Source organism: Nerophis lumbriciformis, linkage group LG06 (assembly GCF_033978685.3).
Source record: "Nerophis lumbriciformis linkage group LG06, RoL_Nlum_v2.1, whole genome shotgun sequence".
Lineage (NCBI taxonomy): Eukaryota > Metazoa > Chordata > Actinopteri > Syngnathiformes > Syngnathidae > Nerophis > Nerophis lumbriciformis.
The window spans coordinates 13,335,803-13,361,508 of NC_084553.2; the positions used below are offsets into that span (position 1 = coordinate 13,335,803).

Sequence of the window (25,706 nt, forward strand, 5' to 3'; positions counted from 1 at the left end):
ATGTCACACCGTCAAAGCTTTGGCCCACGCTTCCTCTCGTTTAAGTGTAACGGTCAAGAGGTGAACTGAGAGGTCACGGAGGGGCTTAAGCAAGGTGCCTTTGATGATAGGCGGAACTTGGGAGCCTAGGAGGGCGGAGCCTCGCAGCCCTCCTGAAAAAGCCAAGGCGGGTGCAGGAGGAGCGCACATTCGCAGGCTGCTCGTCAGGAATGTCTCACAACGGAACCACAGAGAAGGGAGGGGCCCTCCCCCGGCCCGTCCTGGTCCAGGAGATCAGGTACAACAAAGTAAGCGTAAAAGGATTTCAGGTTGCATGGAATGAAAGGAACAACTTTATTTATTATATTTTTTTAACACAATTTTAGATCTTCATCAACAACGAGTGGCGAGCATCCAGCACAGGGAGGACCTTCGCAACCTTTAACCCCGCCACAGGGGTCAAGATCTGTGACGTGCACGAGGCCGACCACGTAAGGTGTTTTTTTTTTTTGTATACGCAAGAGTCATTTAGTGTTATAGCAAACTTTGTCCCTCAAGCCGCATTCTGGAACATGAAAAAAATGCAGGGATCACTTATTTATTAGTTTTGTATTTGTTAAAAAGGCACACAAATGTTTGAATTAAGTATATCTACAAAACCCCAAACCAGTGAAGTTGGCTTTGTTTTTTTTTATTGAAACTTTTATTAGTAGATTCCACAGTTCAGTACATATTCCGTACAATTGACCACTAAATGGTAACACCCGTTAAGTTTTTCAACTTGTTTAAGTCGGGGTCCACTTAAATGAATTCATGGTACAAATATATACTATCATCATAATACAGTCATCACACAAGTTAATCATCAGAGTATATACATTGAATTATTTACATTATTTACAATCCGGGGGGTGGGATGAGGAGGGTTTGGTTGATATCGGCACTTCAGTCATCAACAATTGCATCATCTGAGAAATGGGCATTGAAACAGTGTAGGTCTGACTTTGCAGGATATGTACAGCGAGCAGAGAACATAGTGAGCTCAGATAGCATAAGAACAAGTATATGTCACGTTCAAACACAGGACATCTATTAAACAAGACAAAAGGCAAGGAATCAAACAGAGACAGAATTCAATTTGGACTCAATATTGAGGAGAGACATGGCCACTGCACTCTCTGCACAGTCCTGCACCACGCTCTGACGAAGAAGGTTTTCGTCTCCTCTTTTAATTCAGATGTTCCATGTTCACGCACCAACATATGTCAGAGCAGGAATGGTAAGTGTGTAAAAGAGTCATTGTTTTCGGTCGCTTTGAAGTCCAAGAAGAGGATTTCTCGGGCTTGGGCTCTTCCTGGATCCAGCTGGGGCAGGTGTTGGAGGACAATGGATAACCCCTCCCGTCTCCTGACCACAGGGACTTCAAGAGGGCAGCGGGTCGTAAATAGCGTTGACTTCAGTTACCAAATAGTTGGAAGAGAGTTTGTGAAATACTTCAAAGAGAGTTCGTTTAACACTTCAAAGAGAGTTCCTCTGGGAGTTGAGCAGATCCTGCCATCTGTCCGTGTTGAAATCACAGTGGAGTTTTACGAGCCTTCTTCCTCTTGTTAGGCCTCGAAAGACAGCCTTCATCTTCTCATCAGGAACATAATGCAATATAATGTTTCTTTTGTGATAACTTACAAACAATTATTCTAACAATTCCCTCCTGTTTATCGCAAAAAACGTTCCCATAATCTCCTTATCCTAATAACTTCTTCTTGCAATTTTCAGTTAATGGTTCATTTCCTTACGACAAAGTTATGTTTACACTCAGAATTGAACATACATTTTTCCTCATATTTATGACATTTCTGGAAATAAATCAGGAACACCATCCTGGTAGGTATCCTCGTCTTCAGATTCATCTTCCTTGTCGTCCACCAGGAAGTACATCTGAACAGCTTTATCATCTGCTGGGCTAATCGCTGTGGTAATCAGACGGTTAAACAGAGAACAGACAGGGAATACAACAACATCCACACAACGTCAGTATTGCTGAACACGGCCATACATACTAGATACCAAAGACTTGTATTTGCCAAACACGTCCAACCACCCCTCCCACATAGATGTATCTATGCCTGAGTGCTCTTTCATTTTACCGTTGAGGGTGCGAAGGCCTTCCAGTGCTTGGTCAGGCTACCTTCTGCATCGGTGTTGTTTGGTATGAACGTGCAACACTGTTCACCAAATATTGCGCACACACCCCCTCTTTCCGCTAACAACATGTCCAGCGCCATACGGTTTTGAAAGGCCATAAGGGAGGTGGCGGCGAGTTGATCAGCGACTGCTTCAAGTCCGGCCTGTGTCCAATTTCCCAATCTCTGTACGTTGTAGTGGACATAGTTTATTCTGTCAACATTCTTGTTAATCGTACACCACCAGTAGACGTATGATTGAAATTCAGCTGCAACTTGATTTACCAATTTATAGTCGTCAGATACACTTCTTTGGACACCCATCAATATAAGTTGGATCTACAACACTTTGCCAGTTTACATCATGTCTAATTATTTTCCAATGTTCAGATATCAAACTGTTCAGGCGTGTTAACAATTCTTGTACAATATTGATACTTTTACTATGTGTATGCAGTTATCTGATGATACGTTTCCTAACTGTTGTACAGAGCCTTGCATGTTAATGCAGGTATAATTAGCTTTTTCACATATTTATCAAATATTGGTTTCTGTTTTGTCTCTTTAACTACAGGGTCAATTTTGTTTTGCTCATTACTTCAATTCAACTTTTTTTTTTTTTTAACTCATCTTGAGTAATTGTCTGGATTTATACATACAACACAATCAGTTTTTGTAGCCTTTTCCACTTGCTCCGCCATAAGGAACAAATTAATTACCAAAACAGGAACCAATTATTATCAAACTTTGACACACCATCAAATGGTATGCTTACAACTTTGTCACAGCGGAATTTGTAGTGTGCTAGTTAACATGTCCCTTTGATAACACAAATACAATTCCAAATACTTTTTTTCCATTATATGACCTTTTTAAATACAATCCCAAATACTTTTTCCCATTATATGACCTTTTTACTATGTGCTAAGTGTGCTCAGCTTGGTCTTTCTACTATCTTTCAAATGGTGTTAGTCATGTTGTACTTGTAATGTTTAATGTACATTTTTACTAAATATTTGCATAATGCTTTTGCTACTGTCAGCACATCTGCTTTTCCTTTAGGAAATATTTCTACCTACTTTGAAAATGCATCTACTATGACCAGACAATAATGTTTTCCTTCACTCTTATTTAGTAATTGCATAGATATTTTATACAAAAAAATTTTTTTATAAGAATTAAACTATAGGAAGTATAGTACTTCTGTATAAGGGCATTCATATCCCTCCTGTTGAGCCATGAGTTCAACCATGGCTCAAAACTGCTACCCACTTATATAGATTTTTTAGTAAGATTAGTTTATTGTCTGTACATACATAGATGTCTTCTTTGATCAACGTGACTACGTTTTTTAAATCCATTTATCTTTTTCTTTTGGAGTACTTTGTTGTTGCATATCTTTTAGTATATCATTATTCATGTCACTAGTTTGTCGTTTGAAATTTGTATTTCCTTTTCTGTTGCTTGTTTTGCTGTTTTGTCAGCAAACACATTTCCTATTGATACTGTGTCTGTTCCTTTGGTGTGTGTCGCACATTTGCATATTACTATTTTAGCTGGTAGCTGTACTGCTTCTACTAATTATTTTTTCTCTCTCTTTTTTTTCTTTTTTTTTTTTTTTATCAGTTCTCCAATGTGTTACAGATTTTCCTGTTGACTTTATCATTCCTATATTTTGGCTATCTTTATATATATTGTGACCTTTTGATCTTTCATTACTTTACATGCTTCTATTAGTGCTTCTAGTTCTGCCGCTTACATTGAGCAATTTGATGGTCATTTGATAGCTTTCAAAATTTTCGTTACTGTAACAATCGCACATTCTGTTCTATTTTTATTTTATAGAATGCTGCTTTAGCTTCTGAATTCCACTCTACAAATGATTTCATTTTTTCATTAATCTACTTAAAGGAGCTACTATTTCAGCATAATTTGGTATTCAACTTCCACAATAATTTGTTAATCCTAGAAATTACCTAATTTGCTTCTTTATTTGTGGTTTTTGTACTTGTCGTACTTTGTTTTTATATTTTCCACAATAGTGCGTCCATTTTTGTTTAGAGAATGTTCTAGATTCTTTACTTCTCTTTTGCATAATTGTACTTTTATTTTGCTTATTTTGTGTCTTTTACTATGTAGATGATTTAATAACGCTAATGTTATTTTTCCTCCTAATTCAAATGTTATACATATTACTTTATGTATTTTTTAAGTAATGTTTTAAACTCACTTAACTGTCTATACGTCACTTAATCTACACTTTTAAACTCTGAATTTACATTCTTCCCATTGTTTATATTTTTTATTTGCAATTATTATTCAACAACATTCAAAACAAACAGTTGTCTATCGCTAGCTGATAGTTTTCCTGATTGCCATACCTCCTTATTTATTCTATGTTATGTCCTTATTTTATCTTAGCTCAACACTCAGATGTATGGTGTTGCAAATGTCTAAAACATAATCTAACCTAAGAATGTTATACTACACTTCAAAGTTAAACCTACTTTAAACTTACATGTAATAAATTCACTTCCACACCTCCCCCACTGCGCCACGCACACACACACACACACACACGGTGGTGTTTAAGTGCGTGAGTGCACTCTTAAGGGTAAAGGTCAGCAACACTTGAAGAGATTTCTCTTCTTTTTTCTTTTTTATCTCTTCTTTCCTCAGCTAATAACCATTTAACCCACTTTATCATTTTATCATACTATACATCTCAACTCTTATTATAGTTATTAATCTAGGTTTTTATTTGTTCCATTATTTAATTATACATATATATATTTGTATATATAAAAGCGCTCTTTATATATCCAAACATACATGTATATCTTCAGTCTACCTTTTCTTCATCTCTTATTTCAATACCCCCATTATCTCTCTTTCGCATTAGTTTATTTCATTTTGCATTAATTCTTATTGATTTTTCCCCATTTCTTCATTTATTTTTACTTTTCTCTCACTTCAGCACTTTGAGATTTTTCTCCTATTTGCTTTTTCTTTTGACCTATTTTTATTTTTCTTTGAACCTCCTTCATAATCTGATACTATTGCTAAACCTAGCACAGTCATTTTATTCTCTACATGCTCCCCTCACCTCCCAGGGTGTGATCAAGGGTGATGGGTCAAATGCAGAGAATAATTTCGCCACACCTAGTGTGTGTGTGACAATCATTGGTACTTTAACTTCTTTAACTTTTACATGCTCCGGTGTCACACAAAAATTTGATTTCTTTACCCTTTATTTATATTATTATCTCTAATTTACTCGCTGTTTTTTTTTTTTTTTACTTAAGTCCTCATAATTTAGTATGTCCTTATTATCAATTTATTTGTCTTTTCGTGTGGTCTTCGGAGATTTGGATGGCTCCTATTTAAATGTTTTCTTTTTTTCAGGGCAGTTTCTTGCAAAATGCCCTTCTCTGCTGCAACGCCAACACGCAGTCGGGTGTAACCGCTGTTGTTGTTGTTGTGGTCTCATATTTTCTTTTTCTTTTTCAGGACAGTCTCTCGCAAAATGTCCCTCTTTGCCACAACGCCAACATGCAGTAGGGTGTAACCGCTGTCTTTGTTGTGGTCTCCTATTTTGGTTGAAATAGATTGTAGTAGACCATATAAGATCTGCGTTTCTTTGTGTCCCTCTTTCCATTTTGAGAATTTGGAGTAATCCGTCGTCCCCTACAGAACCGAACTTATAAGGATTACTTTTGTTTTTGTTGTAAGATAGTGGTTTAATTTATTATTGTGGTACACGTCGCTTCTACTGGAGATGGTTCCCCAGTGGAGGTGTCTTGCCTAGAGCATCCACAATAACCCACTATTTACTTCTCACAACTTTAATATGGAGTGATAGCCTAATGGCGATTACTCCCACACACTCTCACATTCACACCTTTCAGTATATTGATCTACGGAAATTTCAATATTTCATGGGGACCCCGTCGCTCTCCAGGTTATTGTTTTTTACGGACAAAATTCAGTTTTTATTCTGAATAGACCATTTTAGGTCTGCATTGGACGCCGTCGTCCCCAGGATAATGGCTTACGGATATTTCAAATTATTGTGGGCTCCGCCTCCCCCTAGTATATTTGTTTACGGATATTACGGATTCCAGTTTTCGCGGTTCCGTTTACCTGCAGTATATTGGCCTCTTCAGTTTTAGAATTTTAGTTTTTAGTTTATTTCGGGTATTTCAGTTTTCGCGGACACCGACGTCCTGCAGTAATTTTGGCCTTTTTTACCTGTTAGAGCCTAGGATTTACAGGGTTTGTTTATGCGTCGTAACCCTCGTCACACGCTTTCTCTTAGTCGTTTCTTTCTTCGTCAATTTAAAACGTACTCACTGCTCTCTGCCTTCCTTCCTTTTGTCCTCGGATTTTCTGTCAGTCTTTCAATTCCAGCCCGAAATGAAGAAAAAGCAGTTCCTCAATCAGGATTTGGATGCCATGGTCTTTCTGGTTCCACTCACTCATGCTGGAATCGTCAGACGTGTTGGAATCCGGCTCGAAGGACCAATTAGATGTCACGTTCAAACACAGGACATCTATTAAACAAGACAAAAGGCAAGGAATCAAACAGAGACAGAATTCAATTTGGACTCAATATTGAGGAGAGACATGGCCACTGCACTCTCTGCACAGTCCTGCACCACGCTCTGACGAAGAAGGTTTTCGTCTCTTTTAATTCAGATGTTCCATGTTCACGCACCAACATATGTCACAGCAGGAATGGTAAGTGTGTAAAAGAGTCATTGTTTTCGGTCGCTTTGAAGTCCAAGAAGAGGATTTCTCAGGCTTGGGCTCTTCCTGGATCCAGCTGGGGAAGGTGTTGGAGGACAATGGATAACCCCTCCCGTCTCCTGACCACAGGGACTTCAAGAGGGCAGCGGGTCGTAAATAGCGTTGACTTCAGTTACCAAATAGTTGGAAGAGAGTTTGTGAAATACTTCAAAGAGAGTTTGTTTAACACTTCAAAGAGAGTTCCTCTGGGAGTTGAGCAGATCCTGCCATCTGTCCGTGTTGAAATCACAGTGGAGTTTTACGAGCCTTCTTCCTCTTGTTAGGCCTCGAAAGACAGCCTTCATCTTCTCATCAGGAACATAATGCAATATAATGTTTCTTTTGTGATAACTTACAAACAATTATTCTAACAGTATATACATTAGAAATACATTTGATTATTTACATTTGGTTGTTTACAATCCGGGAAGGTGGGATGTGGAAAGGGGAAGGTGTTAGTTTAGGGTTGAAGTTGCCTGGAGGTGTTCTTTTAGTGAGATTTTGAAGGAGGATATAGAGATGCAATTTCTTTTACACCTGTTGGGAGTGCATTCCATATTGATGTGGCATAGAAGGAGAATGAGTTAAGACCTTTGTTAGATCGGAATCTGGGTTTAACGTGGTTTGTGGAACTCCCCCTGGTGTTGTGGTTATGGCGGTCATTTACGTTAAGGAAGTAGTTTGACATGTACTTCGGTTCTTGTGTAATTCGTAAATAAAAACAGAATTCAATGATTTGCAAATCTTTTTCAACTTATATTCAATTGAGTAGACTGCAAAGACAAGATATTTAACGTTCGAACTGAGACACTTAATTTTTTTTGCAAATAATCATCAACTTAGAATTTAATGGCAGCAACACATTGCAAAAAAGTTGGCACAGGGGCATTTTCACCACTGTGTTACATGGCCTTTCCTTTTAACAACATTAAGTAAACGTTTGGGAACTGAGGAGACCAATTCTTGAAGCTTTTCAGGTGGAATTCTTGCCCATTCTTGCTTGATGTACAGCTTAAAGGGGAACATTATCACAATTTCAGAATGGTTAAAACCATTAAAAATCAGTTCCCAGTGGCTTATTATATTTTTCGAAGTTTTTTTCAAAATTTTACCCATCACGCAATATCCCTAAAAAAAGCTTCAAAGTGCCTGATTTTAACCACCCGTCCGTTTTCCTGTGACGTCACATAGTGAAGCCAACACAAACAAACATGGCGGAAAGAACAGCAAGCTATAGCGACATTAGCTCGGATTCAGACTCGGATTTCAGCGGCTTAAGTGATTCAACAGATTACGCATGTATTGAAACGGATGGTTGTAGTGTGGAGGCAGGTAGCGAAAACGAAATTGAAGAAGAAACTGAAGCTATTGAGCCATATCGGTTTGAACCGTATGCAAGCGAAACCGACGAAAACGACACGACAGCCAGCGACACGGGAGAAAGAGAGGACGAATTCGGCGATCGCCTTCTAACCAACGATTGGTATGTGTTTGGCATTAAGGGAAACTAACAACTATGAACTAGGTTTACAGCATATGAAATACATTTGGCAACAACATGCACTTTGAGAGTGCAGACAGCCCAATTTTCATCAATTAATATATTCTGTAGACATACCCTCATCCACGCTCTTTTCCTGAAAGCTGATCTGTCCAGTTTTGGAGTTGATGTCAGCAGGCCAGGGAAGCTAGGGTCGATATTCTTCTCTTGATCATCTTCGGTGGCATAAGGGACGGTGTGAGCCAAGACATCCAGGGGGTTTAGCTCACTCGTCTGCGGGAACAAACTGCCGCCATTGCTTGCCGTGCTAGCGAGGTCCTTTGTCCCTGAATTGCTCACACACTCCGGCAGATTCAATGGGGGTCTGGCGGCAGATTTCTTTGACTTTATCTTTGGAAATGCATCTGCTTTGAGTGTCGCAGGACATCCACACATTCTTACCATCTCTGTCGTAGCATAGCTTTCGTCGGTAAAGTGTGCGGAACAAACGTCCAATTTCTTTCCACTTTCGTATCTTTGGGCCACTGGTGCAACTTGAATCCGTCCCTGTTCGTGTTGTTACACCCTCCGACAACACACCGACGAGGTATGATGTCTCCAAGGTACGGAAAACAGTCGAAAAAATGGAAAATAACAGAGCTGATTTGACTCGGTGCTTGAGAAAATGGCGGATTGCTTCCGTGACGTCATCGCTCCGAGAGCGAATATTAGAATGGCGTTTAATTCGCCAAAATTCACCCATTTAGAGTTCGTAAATCGGTTAAAAAAATATGTGGTCTTTTTTCTGCAACATCAAGGTATATATTGACGCTTACATAGGTCTGGTGATAATGTTCCCCTTTAAGTTGTGGTATTTTAGGCGTCATATTGTGCCACACATTTTCAATGGGAGACAGTCTGGACTACAGACAGGCCAGTCTAGTACCCGCACTCCTTTACTATGAAGCCACGCTGTTGTAACACGTGGCTTGGCATTGTCTTGCTGAAATAAGCAGGGGCGTCCATGATAACGTTGCTTGGATGGCAAAATATGTTGCTCCAAAACCTGTTTGTATCTTTCCGCATTAATGGTGCCTTCACAGATGTGTAAGTTACCCATGCCTTGGGCACTAATACACCCCCATACCATCACAGATGCTGGCTTTGCGCCTAGAACAGTCCGGATGGTTCTTTTCCTCTTTGGTCCAGAGGACACGATGTCCACAATTTCCAAAAACAATTTGAAATGTGGAAGCGTCAGACCACAGAACACTTTTCCACTTTGCGTCAGTCCATCTTAGATGAGCTCGGGCCCAGCGAAGCGTTTCTGGGTGTTGTTGATAAATGACTGGCTTTGCATAGTAGAGCTTTAACTTGCTCTTACAGACGTAGCGACCAACTGTAGTTACTGACAGTGGTTTTCTGAAGTGTTCCTGAGCCCATGTGGTGATATCCTTTACACACTGATGTCGTTTTTTTTAATGCAGTACCGCCTGAGGGATCGAAGGTCACGGGCATTCAATGTTGGTTTTGTCATGTCTGTGTGATCATGTTTTGTTTTAGTCATGTTCGGTTTTGTTTTTGAACTCTTTGTGCACTTTTGTTTGTTTTGTCACCATAGCAGCCCATTAGTTTTCACCTGTCATGTCACGCACCTGTTTCACGTTTTGAGTCACGCACCTGTTTTCACTGATCATGTCACTGCTATTTAAGCCGGTCTGTTTCTGTTGTTCGTCCTGGTGATATTATCTATCCATCCATACTACTGCTACCCATGATATTCCTGTTTACTATAGTTCATGCTTCATGCCATGCCACAGTAAGTGTTTTTGTTTCGTGTTCATAGTTAATTGCCTTTGTGCTAGTCTTTTGTTTTCATTAGTCAAGTTTGTTCTCCGCCATTGGGCGCGCCTTTTGTTTGCTTCCTTTTTTTGTAGTTTGCTAGTGTTATAAATAAATAAATATGTACTCACCTCCAAGCCATGCCCGATCCAGCTTTACTTGCATCCCGGGAAAACAAAACCCTCACAGTCCAGGCAGGTATTGACAGGTTTTCTCCAGTTTCTCGTAACTTTTTGATGATATTACGGACCGTAGATGGTGAAATCCCTAAATTTCTTGCAATAGCTGGTTGAGAAATGTTGTTCTTAAACAATTTGTTCACGCATTTGTTGACAAAGTGGTGACCCTCGCCCCATCCTTGTTTGTGAAAGACTGAGCATTTCATGGAAGCGGCTTTTATACCCAATCATGGCACCCACCTGTTCCCAATTAGCCTGTTCACCTGTGGGATGTTCCAAATAACTTTGTCAGTCTTTTTTGAAACATGTTGCTGGCATCAAATTCCAAATGAGCTCAAATTTGCAAAAAATAAAGTTTTTCAGTTCGAACGTTAAATATCTTGCCTTTGCAGTCAATTCAATTAAATATAAGTTGAAAAGGATTAGCAAATCATTTTATTCTGTTTTTATTTACCATTTACACAACGTGCCAACTTCTCTGGTTTTGGGGTTTGTAAGTTGACACTTGAAATGTATTTGTATTTCTTTCTGTCTCCTAAAAGAAAATAATCCTTAAAAAAATTTGAGCAATGTTGCTAACCGGCTATGCGGAGGAGGCAATAATCGAAAGATAAATTCAATTGCCATGTCTGTATATTTGTTTTGTTTATTTGTCCTTCCAAACAAGCTGCAAGAGGGTTCACTCTTGGCTTTAAACACACCATCTGAAACAAAATAAACGGACTGATCCCTCTTGTCAGCTCAGCCTCGAAATTTAAACATAAGGTAAAGATCAATCGATATGTTTTTTTTCAGGGCCGATACCAATTATTAGTAGGGAAGGGAGCCGATAACCGATATTTAGAGCTGATATTCATTTCCAGTAAAAGTGACATATTGGTGGTCAAATTTACAATAACATTATTACAAACTATTTGTTTAAAGGCATGTTTATTTAAAAAAACAAAAACGGTTAAACAAAACAAATAGCGCAGGTGTCTCCTAGGCACAGCAGTTTCATTTCTTATAAAGGTAAATACAAATTTGAATAAATAAATAGCTACATGAAGTCTTGTATCCCCAAAATATTGCGTAACCCTGCCACACAGACAGGCTGACATAATGTGAATACCTTAGTAACCTCAACTGTGATTGATGAAGTGCTGATTGCCTGCCAATATTACACTTTCTTGCAAAATGGAAAAGTTATTAAAACGTTGTCATGCTGCGACATAATGTACAAAACGTACTGTACAGATCATCAAAAGCACTATTTAGGTAGAAATATCACAAGTTAAGGTAAGGTAACAGTATAAAGGATCCAGACCACCTACAAAATCTAATCAGTTGTTATGTTCGGGGGAGTAGACGGCACAGACCACAATGGGGCGTGGTAGCTCTATGATTCATTATATATATATATATATATATATATATATACATATATATATATATATATATATACAAACCCCGTTTCCATATGAGTTGGGAAAGTGTGTTAGATGTAAATATAAACGGAATACAATGATTTGCAAATCAATTTCAACCCATATTCAGTTGAATATGCTACAAAGACAACATATTTGATGTTCAAACTGATAAATATTTTTTTTTTTGCAAATAATCATTAACTTTAGAATTTTATGCCATCAACACGTGACAAAGAAGTTGGGAAAGGTGGCAATAAATACTGATAAAGTTGAGGAATGCTCATCAAACACTTATTTGGAACATCCCACAGGTGAACAGGCAAATTGGGAATAGGTGGGCGCCATGATTGGATATAAAAGTAGATTCCATGAAATGCTTAGTCATTCGCAAACAAGGATGGGGCGAGGGTCACCACTTTGTCAACAAATGCGTGAGCAAATTGTTGAACAGTTTAAGAAAAACCTTTCTCAACCAGCTATTGCAAGGAATTTAGGGATTTCACCATCTACGGTCCGTAATATCATCAAAGGGTTCAGAGAATCTGGAGAAATCACTGCACGTAAGCAGCTAAGCCCGTGACCTTCGATCCCTCAGGCTGTACTGCATCAACAAGCGACATCAGTGTGTAAAGGATATCACCACATGGGCTCAGGAACACTTCAGAAACCCACTGTCAGTAACTACATTGGTCGCTACATCTCTAAGTGCAAGTTAAAACTCTCCTATGCAAGGCGAAAACCGTTTATCAACAACACCCAGAAACGCCGTCGGCTTCGCTGGGCCTGAGCTCATCTAAGATGGACTGATACAAAGTGGAAAAGTGTTCTGTGGTCTGACGAGTCCACATTTCAAATTGTTTTTGGAAACTGTGGACGTCGTGTCCTCCGGACCAAAGAGGAAAAGAACCATCCGGATTGTTATAGTCGCAAAGTTGAAAAGCCAGCCTCTGTGATGGTATGGGGGCGTATTAGTGCCCAAGACATGGGTAACTTACACATCTGTGAAGGCGCCATTAATGCTGAAAGGTACATACAGGTTTTGGAGCAATATATGTTGCCATCCAAGCAACGTTACCATGGATACATATATATATATATATATATATATATATATATATATATATATAGTATATATAAACAATACTAATATAAACTAGAGAATGTAGTGTGACAAAAATCCAAACGTGTGTGTGTGTGTGTGTGAGAGACTATGTGTGGAATTAACTGTTGTGTGTTACCGTGAGGATTGAGCGAGAGGCGGAAGACCTGGAGGGGAAAAGTAGGCTCGAATGTCCGTGAGACAGGCAGGTTGTCGGGGGGATTTAGCGATGCGTCAAAAGGTCCGTATCCAAGCAGGGGTCGAGGATCAAGGAAGGCAGTCCGGAATCCAACAGGAAGTCGAGGCACATTGCTCGATCACCGGAGACAGGGAAAGCACTGCGGGAAACACAAAGGACATAAGACATGAGAATTGGGAAGGCACAGAGAGAGAGCAAGTAAGCAAGTACGCGGGAGGAGAGCCAGAGACGCAATAGCTTACTGTGTACAGAGAACTACGTTCCGGCACTGGATCTTTGGGTACGCTGGTCTTTATGCCGTCTGCCCTCATCAGACCCAGGTGCGCTGATTGCAGATTGCTTGCAGCCGAGCAGGGGCGTGGCCGAGATGCGGGAAGAGCGAGTAGAAGGAATGCGGGACTGCGCATGCGCCGTGACATCAGTTGTTCCTTATCCAATTTCGGACATTTCTTTAAAGTTTCATAAAAATCCGCCCATAACTGTTGGAGTGATGTTGCTTACTAACTAAACAACCGACAAACTAAAGGCAACGATTACAATACTCCTGGTGGAGGTAATAGTAATCATCTTGTTATATTGAGAAAGAAAAACAAAATATTGTGGTAAAATAAATGTGTCTTTGATTGCTTGTCGCGCACAGGAAGACGTCAACAAGGCGGTGGCGGCGGCGAAGGCGGCGCAGCGGAGAGGCTCGGCCTGGCGCCGGATGGACGCATCCAGCAGGGGGCGCCTTCTGCACAAACTGGCTGACTTGATAGAGAGAGATCGACTTCTTCTGGCGGTCGGTCCGAACTTTGTCGCACACTGACGACGCCTTGTTAAAACAGTAGCCTGTGTTTAGACTTTGGAGACCATGGACACGGGGAAACCCTTCCTGCAGTCCTTCCTGGTGGACCTGGACGGGAGCGTCAGAACGCTACGATACTTTGCTGGCTGGGCCGACAAGATCCACGGGAAAAGTATTCCGGTTGGTGAGTGTCCTTTTCTCTCATATGTTGAATTTCACTCATTATAAAAAACCCAAAACCAATGAAGTTGGCACGTTGTGTAAATGGTAAATAAAAACAGAATACAATGATTTGCAAATCTTTTTCAACTTATATTCAATTGAATAGACTGCAAAGACAAGATATTTAACGTTCAAACTGGTAAACGTTATTTTTTGCAAATATTAGCTCATTTAGAATTTGATGCCTGCAACATGTTTCAAAAAAGCTGGCACAAGTTGCAAAAAAGACTGAGAAAGTTGAGGAATGCTCATCAAATGCTTATTTGGAACATTCCACAGGTGAACAGGCTAATTGGGAACAGGTGGGTGCCATGATTGGGTATAAAAGCAGCTTCCATGAAATGCTCAGTCATTCACAAACAAGGATGGAGCGAGGGTCACCACTTAGTGAACAAATGTGTGAGCAAATTGTCGAACAGTTTAAGAACAACATTTCTCAACGAGCTATTGCAAAGAATTTAGGGATTTCACCATCTAAGTTCCGTAATATCATCAAAAGGTTCAGAGAATCTGGAGAAATCACTGCACGTAAGCGGCATGCCTGTGACATTCGATCCCTCAGGCGGTACTGCATCAAAAAGCGACATCAGTATTTAAAGGACATCACCACATGGGCTCAGGAGCACTTCCGAAAACCACTGTCAGTAACTACAGTTCATCGCTACATCTGTAATTTCAAGTTAAAACTCTACTATGCAAAGCCAAAGCAATTTATCAACAACACCCAGAAACGCCGCCGGCTTCGCTGGGCCCGAGCTCATCTAAGATGGACTGATGCAAAGTGGAAAAGTGTTCTGTGGTCTGACGAGTCCACATTTCTAATTGTTTTTGGAAACTGTGGACGTTGTGTCCTCCGGACCAAAGAAGAAAAGCACCATCCTGACTGTTATAGGCGCAAAGTTGAAAAGCCAGCATCTGTGATGGTATGAGTTGTATTAGTGCCCAAGGCATGGGTAACTTACACATCTGTGAAGGCACAATTAATGCTGAAAGGGACATACAGGTTTTGGAGCAACATATGCTGCCATCCAAGTAACGTCTTTTTCATGGACGCCCCTGCTTATTTCAGCAAGACAATGCCAAGCCACATGTTACAACGGCGTGGTTTCGTAGTAAAAGACTGCGAGTACTAGACTGGCCGGCCTGTAGTCCAGACCTGTCTCCCAACTTAAGCTGTATATCAGGCAAGAATGGGAAATAATTCCACCTGAAAAGCTTAAAAAATGTGTCTCCTCAGTTCCCAAATGTTTACTGAGTGTTGTTAAAAGGAAAGGCCATGTAACACAGTGGTAAAAATGCCCTTGTGCCAACTTTTTTGCAATGTGTTGCTGCCATTAAATTCTAAAGTTAATGATTATTTGCACAAAAAAAAAATGTGTTTCTGAGTTCAAACATTAAATATCTTGTCTTTGCAGTCTATTCAATTAAATATAAGTTGAAAAGGATTTGCAAATCATTGTATTCTGTTTTTATTTACCATTTACACAATGTGCCAACTTTACTGGTTTTGGGTTTGTAATCATAACAACGATAGAAGCGTGAAGAGGTAGACAACCACAACGTATCAGGCGGTCCATTTTGTGTCAAGTGTAAAGTGGTAGCTCTCCCCGGTGGACGAGTTAGAACATTACGCACCTTTATCAACGTTTAGGAATATTTATTCTGATCAAACTAATTCATTAGACCCTCCAGCATGGTGACCTGTATCCCGCCCCCAAACCACCCTGGCCCCCCACAGCTACCGGGACAAAACCTCTTTCTCTCCATTTAGCCCTCCAAGGAATTCTGGAGAAGGCACAAAAAGGTGACCAAGACCAAAGACCAAAACTAACGATTTCCCCTGACGCCCCCTATCGTGTCAACGTTGCGACCCCCTCCCTCACTGAGCAATCAACATCAATGGTGGCCCCCTAGTGGCCATTTGAAAGAACAATCACAAGTGAGCTATGTACCGTAGGACAAGCATATTTACCGTCTAAGCTTGATCAAACCATTTAAACTAGGGTTGCTCATGTATGCAGTACTGCCGCCACACCGCAGGGGGCAACAGTGAGGCATTTATGTCACAATAAAGTAGCAGTGGGGTGAGTTGAAGAAGACTACTCATTTAAACCAAAAATGTCACTATCGACCATGAAAAAAATCTAAATAAATTGCGAAAATCTGACTTTAAACAGCGACTGGACAACTAAGTATGAATGTTTATGCCCCCGAGCCAGTGTTCCAGTCATTGTTTCCTGTCGGACCTTTTAAGCGATGCACACATTGATCCAGACAAGCAGCAACAATGGTACAAATGTTGGCATGGAGGCTTCATCACAAAACCTGCTCAAACATTTCTAAGTAAATATACAAACCCCGTTTCCATATGAGTTGGGAAATTGTGTTAGATGTAAATAAAAACGGAATACAATGATTTGCAAATCCTTTTCAACCCATATTCAATTGAATGCACTACAAAGACAAGATATTTGATGTTCAAACTCATAAACTTTTTTTTTTTTGTTGCAAATAATAATAAACTTAGAATTTCATGGCTGCAACACGTGCCAAAATAGTTGGGAAAGGGCATGTTCACCACTGTGTTACATCACCTTTTCTTTTAACAACACTTAATAAACGATTGGGAACTGAGGAAACTAATTGTTGAAGCTTTGGAAGTGGAATTATTTCCCATTCTTGTTTTATGTAGAGCTTCAGTCGTTCAACAATCCGGGGTCTCCGCTGTCGTATTTTGCGCTTCATAATGCGCCACACATTTTCGATGGGAGACAGGTCTGGACTGCAGGCGGGCCAGGAAAGTACCCGCACTCTTTTTTTTACGAAGCCACGCTGTTGTAACACGTGCTGAATGTGGCTTGGCATTGTCTTGCTGAAATAAGCAGGGGCGTCCATGAAAAAGACGGCGCTTAGATGGCAGCATATGTTGTTCCAAAACCTGTATGTACCTTTCAGCATTAATGGTGCCTTCACAGATGTGTAAGTTACCCATGCCTTGGGCACTAATGCACCCCCATACCATCACAGATGCTGGCTTTTGAACTTTGCGTCGATAACAGTCTGGATGGTTCGCTTCCCCTTTGGTCCGGATGACACGATGTCGAATATTTCCAAAAACAATTTGAAATGTGGACTCGTTAGACCAAAGAACACTTTTATACTTTGCATCAGTCCATCTTAGATGATCTCGGGCCCAGAGAAGCCGGCGGCGTTTCTGGATGTTGTTGATAAATGACTGGCTTTGCATAGTAGAGCTTTAACTTGCACTTACAGATGTAGCGACAAACTGTATTTAGTGATAGTGGTTTTCTGAAGTGTTCCTGAGCCCATGTGGTGATATCCTTTAGAGATTGATGTCGGTTTTTGATACAGTGCCCCGTCTGAGGGATCGAAGGTCACGGTCATTCAATGTTGGTTTCCGGCCATGCTGCATACGTGGAGTGATTTCTCCAGATTCTCTGAACCTTTTGATGATATTACGGACCGTAGATGTTGAAATCCCTAAATTTCTTGCAATTGCACTTTGAGAAACGTTGTTCTTAAACTGTTTGACTATTTGCTCACGCAGTTGTGGACAAAGGGGTGTACCTCGCCCCATCCTTTCTTGTGAAAGACTGAGCATTTTTTGGGAAGCTGTTTTTATACCCAATCATGGCACCCACCTGTTCCCAATTAGCCTGCACACCTGTGGGATGTTCCAAATAAGTGTTTGATGAGCATTCCTCAACTTTATCAGTATTTATTGCCACCTTTCCCAACTTCTTTGTCACGTGTTGCTGGCATCAAATTCTAAAGATAATGATTATTTGCAAAAAAATGTTTATCAGTTTGAACATCAAATATGTTGTCTTTGTAGCATATTCAACTGAATATGGGTTGAAAATGATTTGCAAATCATTGTATATTCCATTTATATTTACATCTAACACAATTCCCCAACTCATATGGAAACGGGGTTTGTAATTTGTGCATAAAAATATTGTTTTGTATTGAAATTGCTGACTCCGTGGTCCTGTTGTTTTTTTGTCTGAGAGTAACTCTGGCGATCAAAGCTCGTTTAATACACGTAGCGCAAAATTTGATCAGCAGAGGGCGATAACGCTACACCTTACGTTTTAATTGTGTTGAGCCACATTCATTATGTGAAATGTTTTCTGTGGACGTTGTTTAATTTCTGAACATCTGCACTTAAATGTGTGAATGTATTATCACAAAACCTTTTCTTTCATTTATATGAAATACACAAAGGATGTTATACTTTTGGAATGTTTATCGTTATATTTTCAGTCTTACAAACCTAAAAGAAGGATGAAGTGCAAAGAAATACAACTGAGGAAGAAAAAATATTCCAAAAGAAGGAACATCAATCCTCAACGAAACTGGAGCTTCTGTTTCTTCATACTGTCAACTATCTGTCGAGCTGCACACGCTGGAAGCGAGTAGCAAGGGTGGAATAATGAATTTATTGACAGTGCAGTGTGAAAGCCGATGTGTTTACTTTGCAATTAAGTAATCACTGTCTCAAAGGAATATAACCTGCGGAGGCACTTTCTGACGAAACATCCACATTTCGATGTCCGGCTTTTGAGCCCTTGGGTCCTTGAAACACCGGCCCTCTTCATTATGTAGTTGAATAGCCTTGCTGTAGGAAAACAATAATAGGCTTATTATAATATGTTAATAATATTAGCTAATAGTAGAAATAATGAACTCTAGTAATGATATGGTAATAACAACAATAATTAAATATTATTAATTGAAAATTCTAAGGGAAATTTTTATGGCCCTGCTATCTGTGCTGTGAACAGACTCGTAAGATGGACACATGTCTCGAAACCCATGCATTTACAGTTTAAATGTTCAGAATGAGCTAAAATGCTCGCAGAAAACATTAGCAATCTAACTTTTACATGATAACATAGGAAAAGTTGGCATACTTTGGCGATAAAAGCCATGATGTTTTGGTTCAAATGAATAAAATTAGCTGAAATGTTAGTATAAAATGTTAGCATGCTAGTGACAACATAGGAAATGTTAGCATACATCCAAGATGGTGCCAAAAATCGAAACACATGGTTTTTGGGTTCTTATACGAATTAAATTTGCCAAAATGCTAGCATAAAACGTTAGCATGCTAACATTAGCATTCTAAAATAGGAGAAGTCAGCATGCTTGTAAGATGGCGCCAATATCAAAATCCATGATTTTTAGGTTTAAACGCACCGCATTTGCTAAAATGTTAGCATAAGCATTGCTAACGCAAGCTAAAGGAACATGAGAACTGTTACCAAACTTGTAAGATGGCGCCGAGTAACAAAATCCATGATTTTTAGGCTTAAATCTATAAGATTGCTTACAATGCTAGCATAAAACCTGCGCCTGTAGTTCAAAACCGGTGACAGTTAGAAAGTTAGTTAGTTAGTTAGTTAGCAGATTAGGTCAGATTATGATGGAACATACAGGAAATGTCAGAACTGGGAAAAGGAACAAGTGATTAGGTTTTTGGTTTTGGGGTTGACCCAGGTCTTTTTACACATGACACATTACGAGGATAGTGGCCCGCCTCCACCCACAGGGACAAAGAGGCGATTCAAGATTTTTTCAAATGGATTTACTGTGATTTTCAAGATATTCATATTTTGGCTTAAACAGCATTTACTAATAATTATTGGCTAAGAGTAATATCAGACTAATGATACAAACCCCAAAAGTAAGCATGTTGTGTAAATCGTAAATAAAAACAAAAAACGTCAAAAAATGCGTGAGCAAATTGTCGAACAGTTTAAGAACAACATTTCTCAACAAGCTATTACAAGGAATTTAGGGATTTCACCATTTACGGTTTGTAATATCATCAAAATGTTCAGAGAAGTTGGAGAATTCACTGCACGTAAGCGATGACATTACGGACCTACGATCCCTCAGGCGGTACTGCATCAAAAAGCGACATCAGTGTGTCAAGGACATCACCACATGGGCTCAGGAACACTACAGAAAACCACTGTCAGTAACTACAGTTCGTCGCTACCTCTGTAAATGCAAGTTAAAACTCTACTATGCAAAGCAAAAGCCATTTATCAACAAAACCCAGAAACGCTGCCGGCTTCAGTGGGCCTGAGCTCATCTAAGATGGACTGATGCAAAGTGGAAAAGTGCTCTGTGGTCTGACGAGTCCACATTTCAAATTGTTTTTGGAAACTGTGGACGTCGGAACAAAGAGGAAAAGAAACATCCGGATTGTTATAGGCGCAAAGTTGAAAAGCCAGCATCTGTGAGGGTATGGGGGTGTATTAGTGCCCAAGGCATGGGTAACTTACACATCTGTGAAGGCACCTTTGATGCTTAAAGGTACATACAGGTTTTGAAGCAACATGTTGCCATCCAAGCAACGTTATCATGGACGCCCCTGCTTATTTCAGCAAGACAATGCCAAGTCACGTGTTACAACAGTGTGGCTTCATAGTAAAAGAGTGCGGGTACTAGACTGGCCTGCCTGTAGTCCAGACCTGTCTCCCATTGAAAATGTGTGGCGCATTATGAAGCCTAAAATACCACAACGGAGACCCCCGGACTGTTGAACAACTTAAGCTGTACATCAAGCAAGAATGGGCAATAGAATTCCACCTGAAAAGCTTCAAAAATTGGTGTTGTTAAAAGGAAAGGCCATGTAACACAGTGGTAAAAATGCCCCTGTGCCAACTTTTTTGCAATGTATTGCTGCCATTAAATTCTAAGTTAATGATTATTTGCAAAAAAATATATGTTTCTGAGTTCGAACGTTAAATATCTTGTCTTTGCAGTCTATTCAATTGAATATAAGTTGAAAAGGATTTGCAAATCATTGTATTCTGTCTTTATTTACCATTTACACCCATTTTGGGTTTTGTAGTAGCATAGACACAATAGCAGGATAGTGACAATAATAGGCTAATACAAAGAAGAAGAATAGCATAATAACAGGAGGAGCATTTTTTTAATAATACAATATGATTATAATAGCATAACAATAAAAATATGGTCATAGTGATCATAATAAGCCTTGGAAAAGTGAAGCTTTCTGAACACAAAGTGAGTTCTTTCACTGCAGCGCAAATAAAAAGGGCTTTATGGGGCGGTGCCGCCGCAGGCCTTTCTCTTTTCTCTTTCTCGCTAACATCAGCTGGCGTGACTCTCCAGTCCTTTTTCCCACTAAAGAGGGCGATCTCTGTCACACGGAAACAGGAGAAGGTCAAGGTGTGGTCCGGGATCTGTCATGTGACACGCACAGGTGAGGAATAAGATTGTTCCCAGTAAAAGTCGTACCGTGGTCGGGGGCCGTCCTTGGCTTTTTCCACGCGACGCTCATCTCATTCACAGCCAGACCGAGGCTCCTCCCACAAAGGCCACGTGGTGACCTGTCAGTCATGCGTGCTAGGCGTACAAACAAAAGTTGTAACATTTCCTTAGGACGGTGAAAGTCTCATCAGAGGACGTTTTTGTCGTTGCAGACGACACCTTCGTGTGTTTGACGCGACACGAGCCTGTCGGGGTGTGCGGCGCCATCATCCCGGTGAGTCCACGTTACTTTCACTTAGCAACCCACGGTTGTAGCTCTCCAAACATTTTCAAAAATGAATGGAAATGGAAAAAAAATGGGGTGAAAAATGTTTTTTGTTGTAATATTGTTTCTGTAGGAGGACAAACACGACACAAAACCTCCCTAATCGTTAGAAAGCCCACTGTTTAATATGCTTCACTTGGTGAGCGCCGTTTTGTCCTACTAATTTCAGCGGCCCTTGAACTCACCGTTGCGTGGACTGTGACTCAACAGTTTGTTTACATGTACGACTTTCTATGACGCTGCCCACAGAAAGACGTGTTTTATGCCACTCCTTTGTCTCATTTTGTCCACCAAAGGTTTTATACTGTGCGTGAATGCACAAAGGTGAGCTTTGTTGATGTTATTGACTTGCTATAGAGTGCTAATCAGGCATATTTTGTCACTACATGACTGCAAGCTAATCCACGCTAACATGCTATTTAGGCTAGCTGTGTGTGCATATTGCATCATTATATATGTTCCTTCTTGACTGCACTTAAATGTAAAATATATGTATAATATATTTATATTATTCATATATTATATATATAATATATTATATATATTATATTATTTATTATCATTATTGTCTATTGTGAGCGAACTGTGGTGCTGAATTTCCCCCAGGGATCAATAAAGTACTTTCTATTCTATTCTATTATGCCTCGTTTGTAGGTATATTTGAGCTCATTTAATGTCCTTTACTTATGTCCTCTGTGTATTTAATTTGTATTTGTTTCACGACATATTATCTGTATGTAAGATTGGCTACATTTCTGATAGTTGTTTGTGTGCCATGTTGTTACAGACCACAGCAAACGTTACCATAAATTAATTAGAAGAAGACGACCTGCCGTTTCCTTTAACCTGGACACACGCTTCTATACCTTTGTCATTTCCAGGAATTATCTCACCCTCTGAGAAGTTTTACTAATGTTTTCCAATTAGAGATGTCCGATAATATCGGACTGCCGATATTATCGGCCGATAAATGCTTTAAAATGTAATATCGGAAATTATCGGTATCGGTTTCAAAAAGTAAAATGTATGACTTTTTAAAACGCCGCTGTATACACGGACGTAGGGAGAAGTACAGAGCGCCAATAAACCTTAAAGGCACTGCCTTTGCGTGCCGGCCCAGTCACATACTTTTCACACACACAAGGGAATGCAAGGCATACTTGGTCAATGTCATGTCTGTGTAATCATGTTTTGTTTTAGTCATGTTTTGTTTAGTTTAGTTATTGGACTCTTTAGTTTCTGGCTTTTCACTCCCTTGTCTTTTTTCCATGGTTACCCATTAGTTTCACCTGTTCCACGTTTGGACTCATTGTGCACTCGTTTGTCACCATAACAACCCATTTGTTTTCACCTGTCATGTCACACACCTGTTTTGAGTCACGCACCTGTTGTTAATCATGTGTGTTATTTAAGCTTTTCATTTTCTGTTGTTCGTCCTGGTGTCATATCTTTTCTAACCCTGCTATCCTCTCGTATCAAGCCATGTTCCCAGCCCCATGCCACAGTAAGTGTTTTTATTTCGTGTTCACAGTTTCTGCCTTTGTGCAAGTTTTGTTTTCATTCGCCAAGTTTTTTACCTCCGCCATTGTGCGCGCCTTTTGTTTGCTTCCGTTTTGTAGTTTGTTAGTGTTTAAAATAAATCATGTACCCACCTTCTAGCCATGTCCGATCCAAATTCACTTGCATCTCGGGAAAACAAAAACTCCACAGTCCAAGTTTTGACAGTCAACAGCCGTACAGGTCACACTGAGGGTGGCCGTATAAACAACTTTAACACTGTTACAAATATGCGCCACACTGTGAACCCACACCAAACAAGAATGACAGACACATTTCGGGAGAACATCCGCACCGTAGCACAACATAAACACAACAGAACAAATACCCAGAAACCCTTGCAGCACTAACTCTTCCGGGACGCTACAATATACACCCCCCGCTACTCCCTACCCCACCCACCTCAACCCCGCCCACCTGAACCTCCTCATGCTCTCTCAGGGAGAGCATGTCCCAAATTCCAAGCTGCTGTTTTGAGGCATGTTAAAAAAAATAATGCACTTTGTGACTTCAATAATAATAAATATAGCAGTGCCATGTTGGCATTTTTTTCCATAACTTGAGTTGATTTATTTTGGAAAACCTTGTTACATTGTTTAATGCATCCAGCGGGGCATCACAACAAAATCAGGTATAATAATGTGCTAATTCCTCGACTGTATATATCGGTATCGGTTGATATCGGAACCGGTAATTAAAGAGTTGGACAATATCGGGATATCGGCAAAAAAGACATTATCGGACATCTCTATTTCCATTGTTGTAAAAATGGGTAGAATAAATGTTACATTTCAACATTTCTGTCAAGGAAGATTTGCGTCAGCCTGCAACACAAAGTCATTTTGATAGTAGGCTAATATAGCTAATTAGTTACTTACAGTATATTGTGTGTTGCCATCATTATAATACTTAAATAAGTTTTTTAATTTTTTTGCAGCTCCAGACTGATTAGTTTTTTGTATTTGTGGTCCAATATGGCTCTTTCAACATTTTTGGGTTGCCGACCCCTGACCTAGGCTGACCACGGCGGACGTACCGGCGCAGTGTCCTCGTCCTCCCAGGAGGACAACTTGACGCCGCTCTGTCTGTCTTTCAGTGGAACTTTCCTCTGCTGATGCTGACGTGGAAAATGGCGCCGGCGCTGAGCTGCGGAAACACGCTGGTCATCAAACCGGCCGAGCAGACGCCGTTAAGTGCCCTCCACGTCGGCTCCCTCATCAAAGAGGTCAGAGGTCACGGGACCCCTTGTTGACAGGGCGGGATTAGGACGCGGCTCCCCCTGGTGGTCATTGTGGTTGTTTTTGTTCTGGCGTTGCTTCAGGCCGACTTCCCTCCGGGAGTGGTCAACATTCTGCCGGGATTAGGACCCAGAGCCGGCGCCGCCATCGCCAGTCATATGGACATCGACAAAGTGGCCTTCACGGGATCCACAGAGGTATCTTGATTTTAGTCAAATATACTCTTAATTCAAACTGCCTATTACTATACTGAGTATTACCCATGATGCCTTTTTACGTTGCAGGTTGGTCAGCTGATCAAAGAAGCGGCGGCCAGAAGTAACCTGAAGCGCGTGACGCTGGAACTGGGCGGGAAGAACCCCTGCATTGTGTTCGCCGACTGCGACTGTACGTCATGAAGGTTCCCAGATTATCAGAGATGTGACGTTTGCGAACGAATCGAGTCTTTTGAACGGCTCTTTAACAAAACCCAAAACCAGTGAAGTTGGCACGTTGTGTAAATGGTAAATAAAAACAGAATACGATGATTTGCAAATCCTTTCCAACTTATATTCAATTGAATAGACTGCAAAGACAAGATATTTAATGTTCGAACTGGGAAACGTTGTTATTTTTTGCAAATATTAGCTCATTTGGAATTTGATGCCTGGAACGTGTTTCAAAAAAGCTGGCACAAGTGGCAAAAATGACTGAGAAAGTTGAGGAATGCGCATCAAACACTTATTTGGAACATGCCACGGGTGAACAGGCTAATTGGGAACAGGTGGGTGCCATGATTGGGTATAAAAGCAGCTTCCATGAAATGCTCAGTCAATCACAAACAAGGACGGGGCGAGGGTCACCACTTTGTCAACAAATGCGTGAGCAAATTGTCCAACAGTTTAAGAACAACATTTCTCAACCAGCTATTGCAAGGAATTTAAAGATTTCACCATCTACGGTCTGTAATATCATCAAAAAGTTCAGAGAATCTGGAGAAATCACTGCATGTAAGTGATGATATTACGGATCTTCGATCCCTCAGGTGGTGCGGCATCAAAAAGTGACGTCAGTGTGTAAAGAGATCACCACATGGGTTCAGGAACACTTCAGCAAACCACTGTGAGTAACTACAGTTCATCGCTACATCTGTAAGTACAAGTTAAAA

At 40.3% G+C, this 25,706-nt stretch overlaps 1 protein-coding gene across 1 annotated transcript in view; it reads left to right on the forward strand.

Moving 5' to 3' along the window:
* The first annotated feature begins 415 nt into the window (after positions 1–415).
* The window catches only part of aldh1a3 (aldehyde dehydrogenase 1 family, member A3), a 32,797-nt gene continuing 7,506 nt past the window's right edge, over positions 416–25,706 (forward strand). The window contains exons 1-7 of the mRNA XM_061963485.2: positions 416–470; positions 13,796–13,936; positions 13,997–14,126; positions 21,652–21,713; positions 24,418–24,546; positions 24,643–24,756; positions 24,844–24,946. Coding sequence (XP_061819469.2) covers positions 13,862–13,936; positions 13,997–14,126; positions 21,652–21,713; positions 24,418–24,546; positions 24,643–24,756; positions 24,844–24,946 — 613 coding nt within the window. The 5' untranslated portion in view covers positions 416–470; positions 13,796–13,861. The remainder of the gene's footprint in view (positions 471–13,795; positions 13,937–13,996; positions 14,127–21,651; positions 21,714–24,417; positions 24,547–24,642; positions 24,757–24,843; positions 24,947–25,706) is intronic.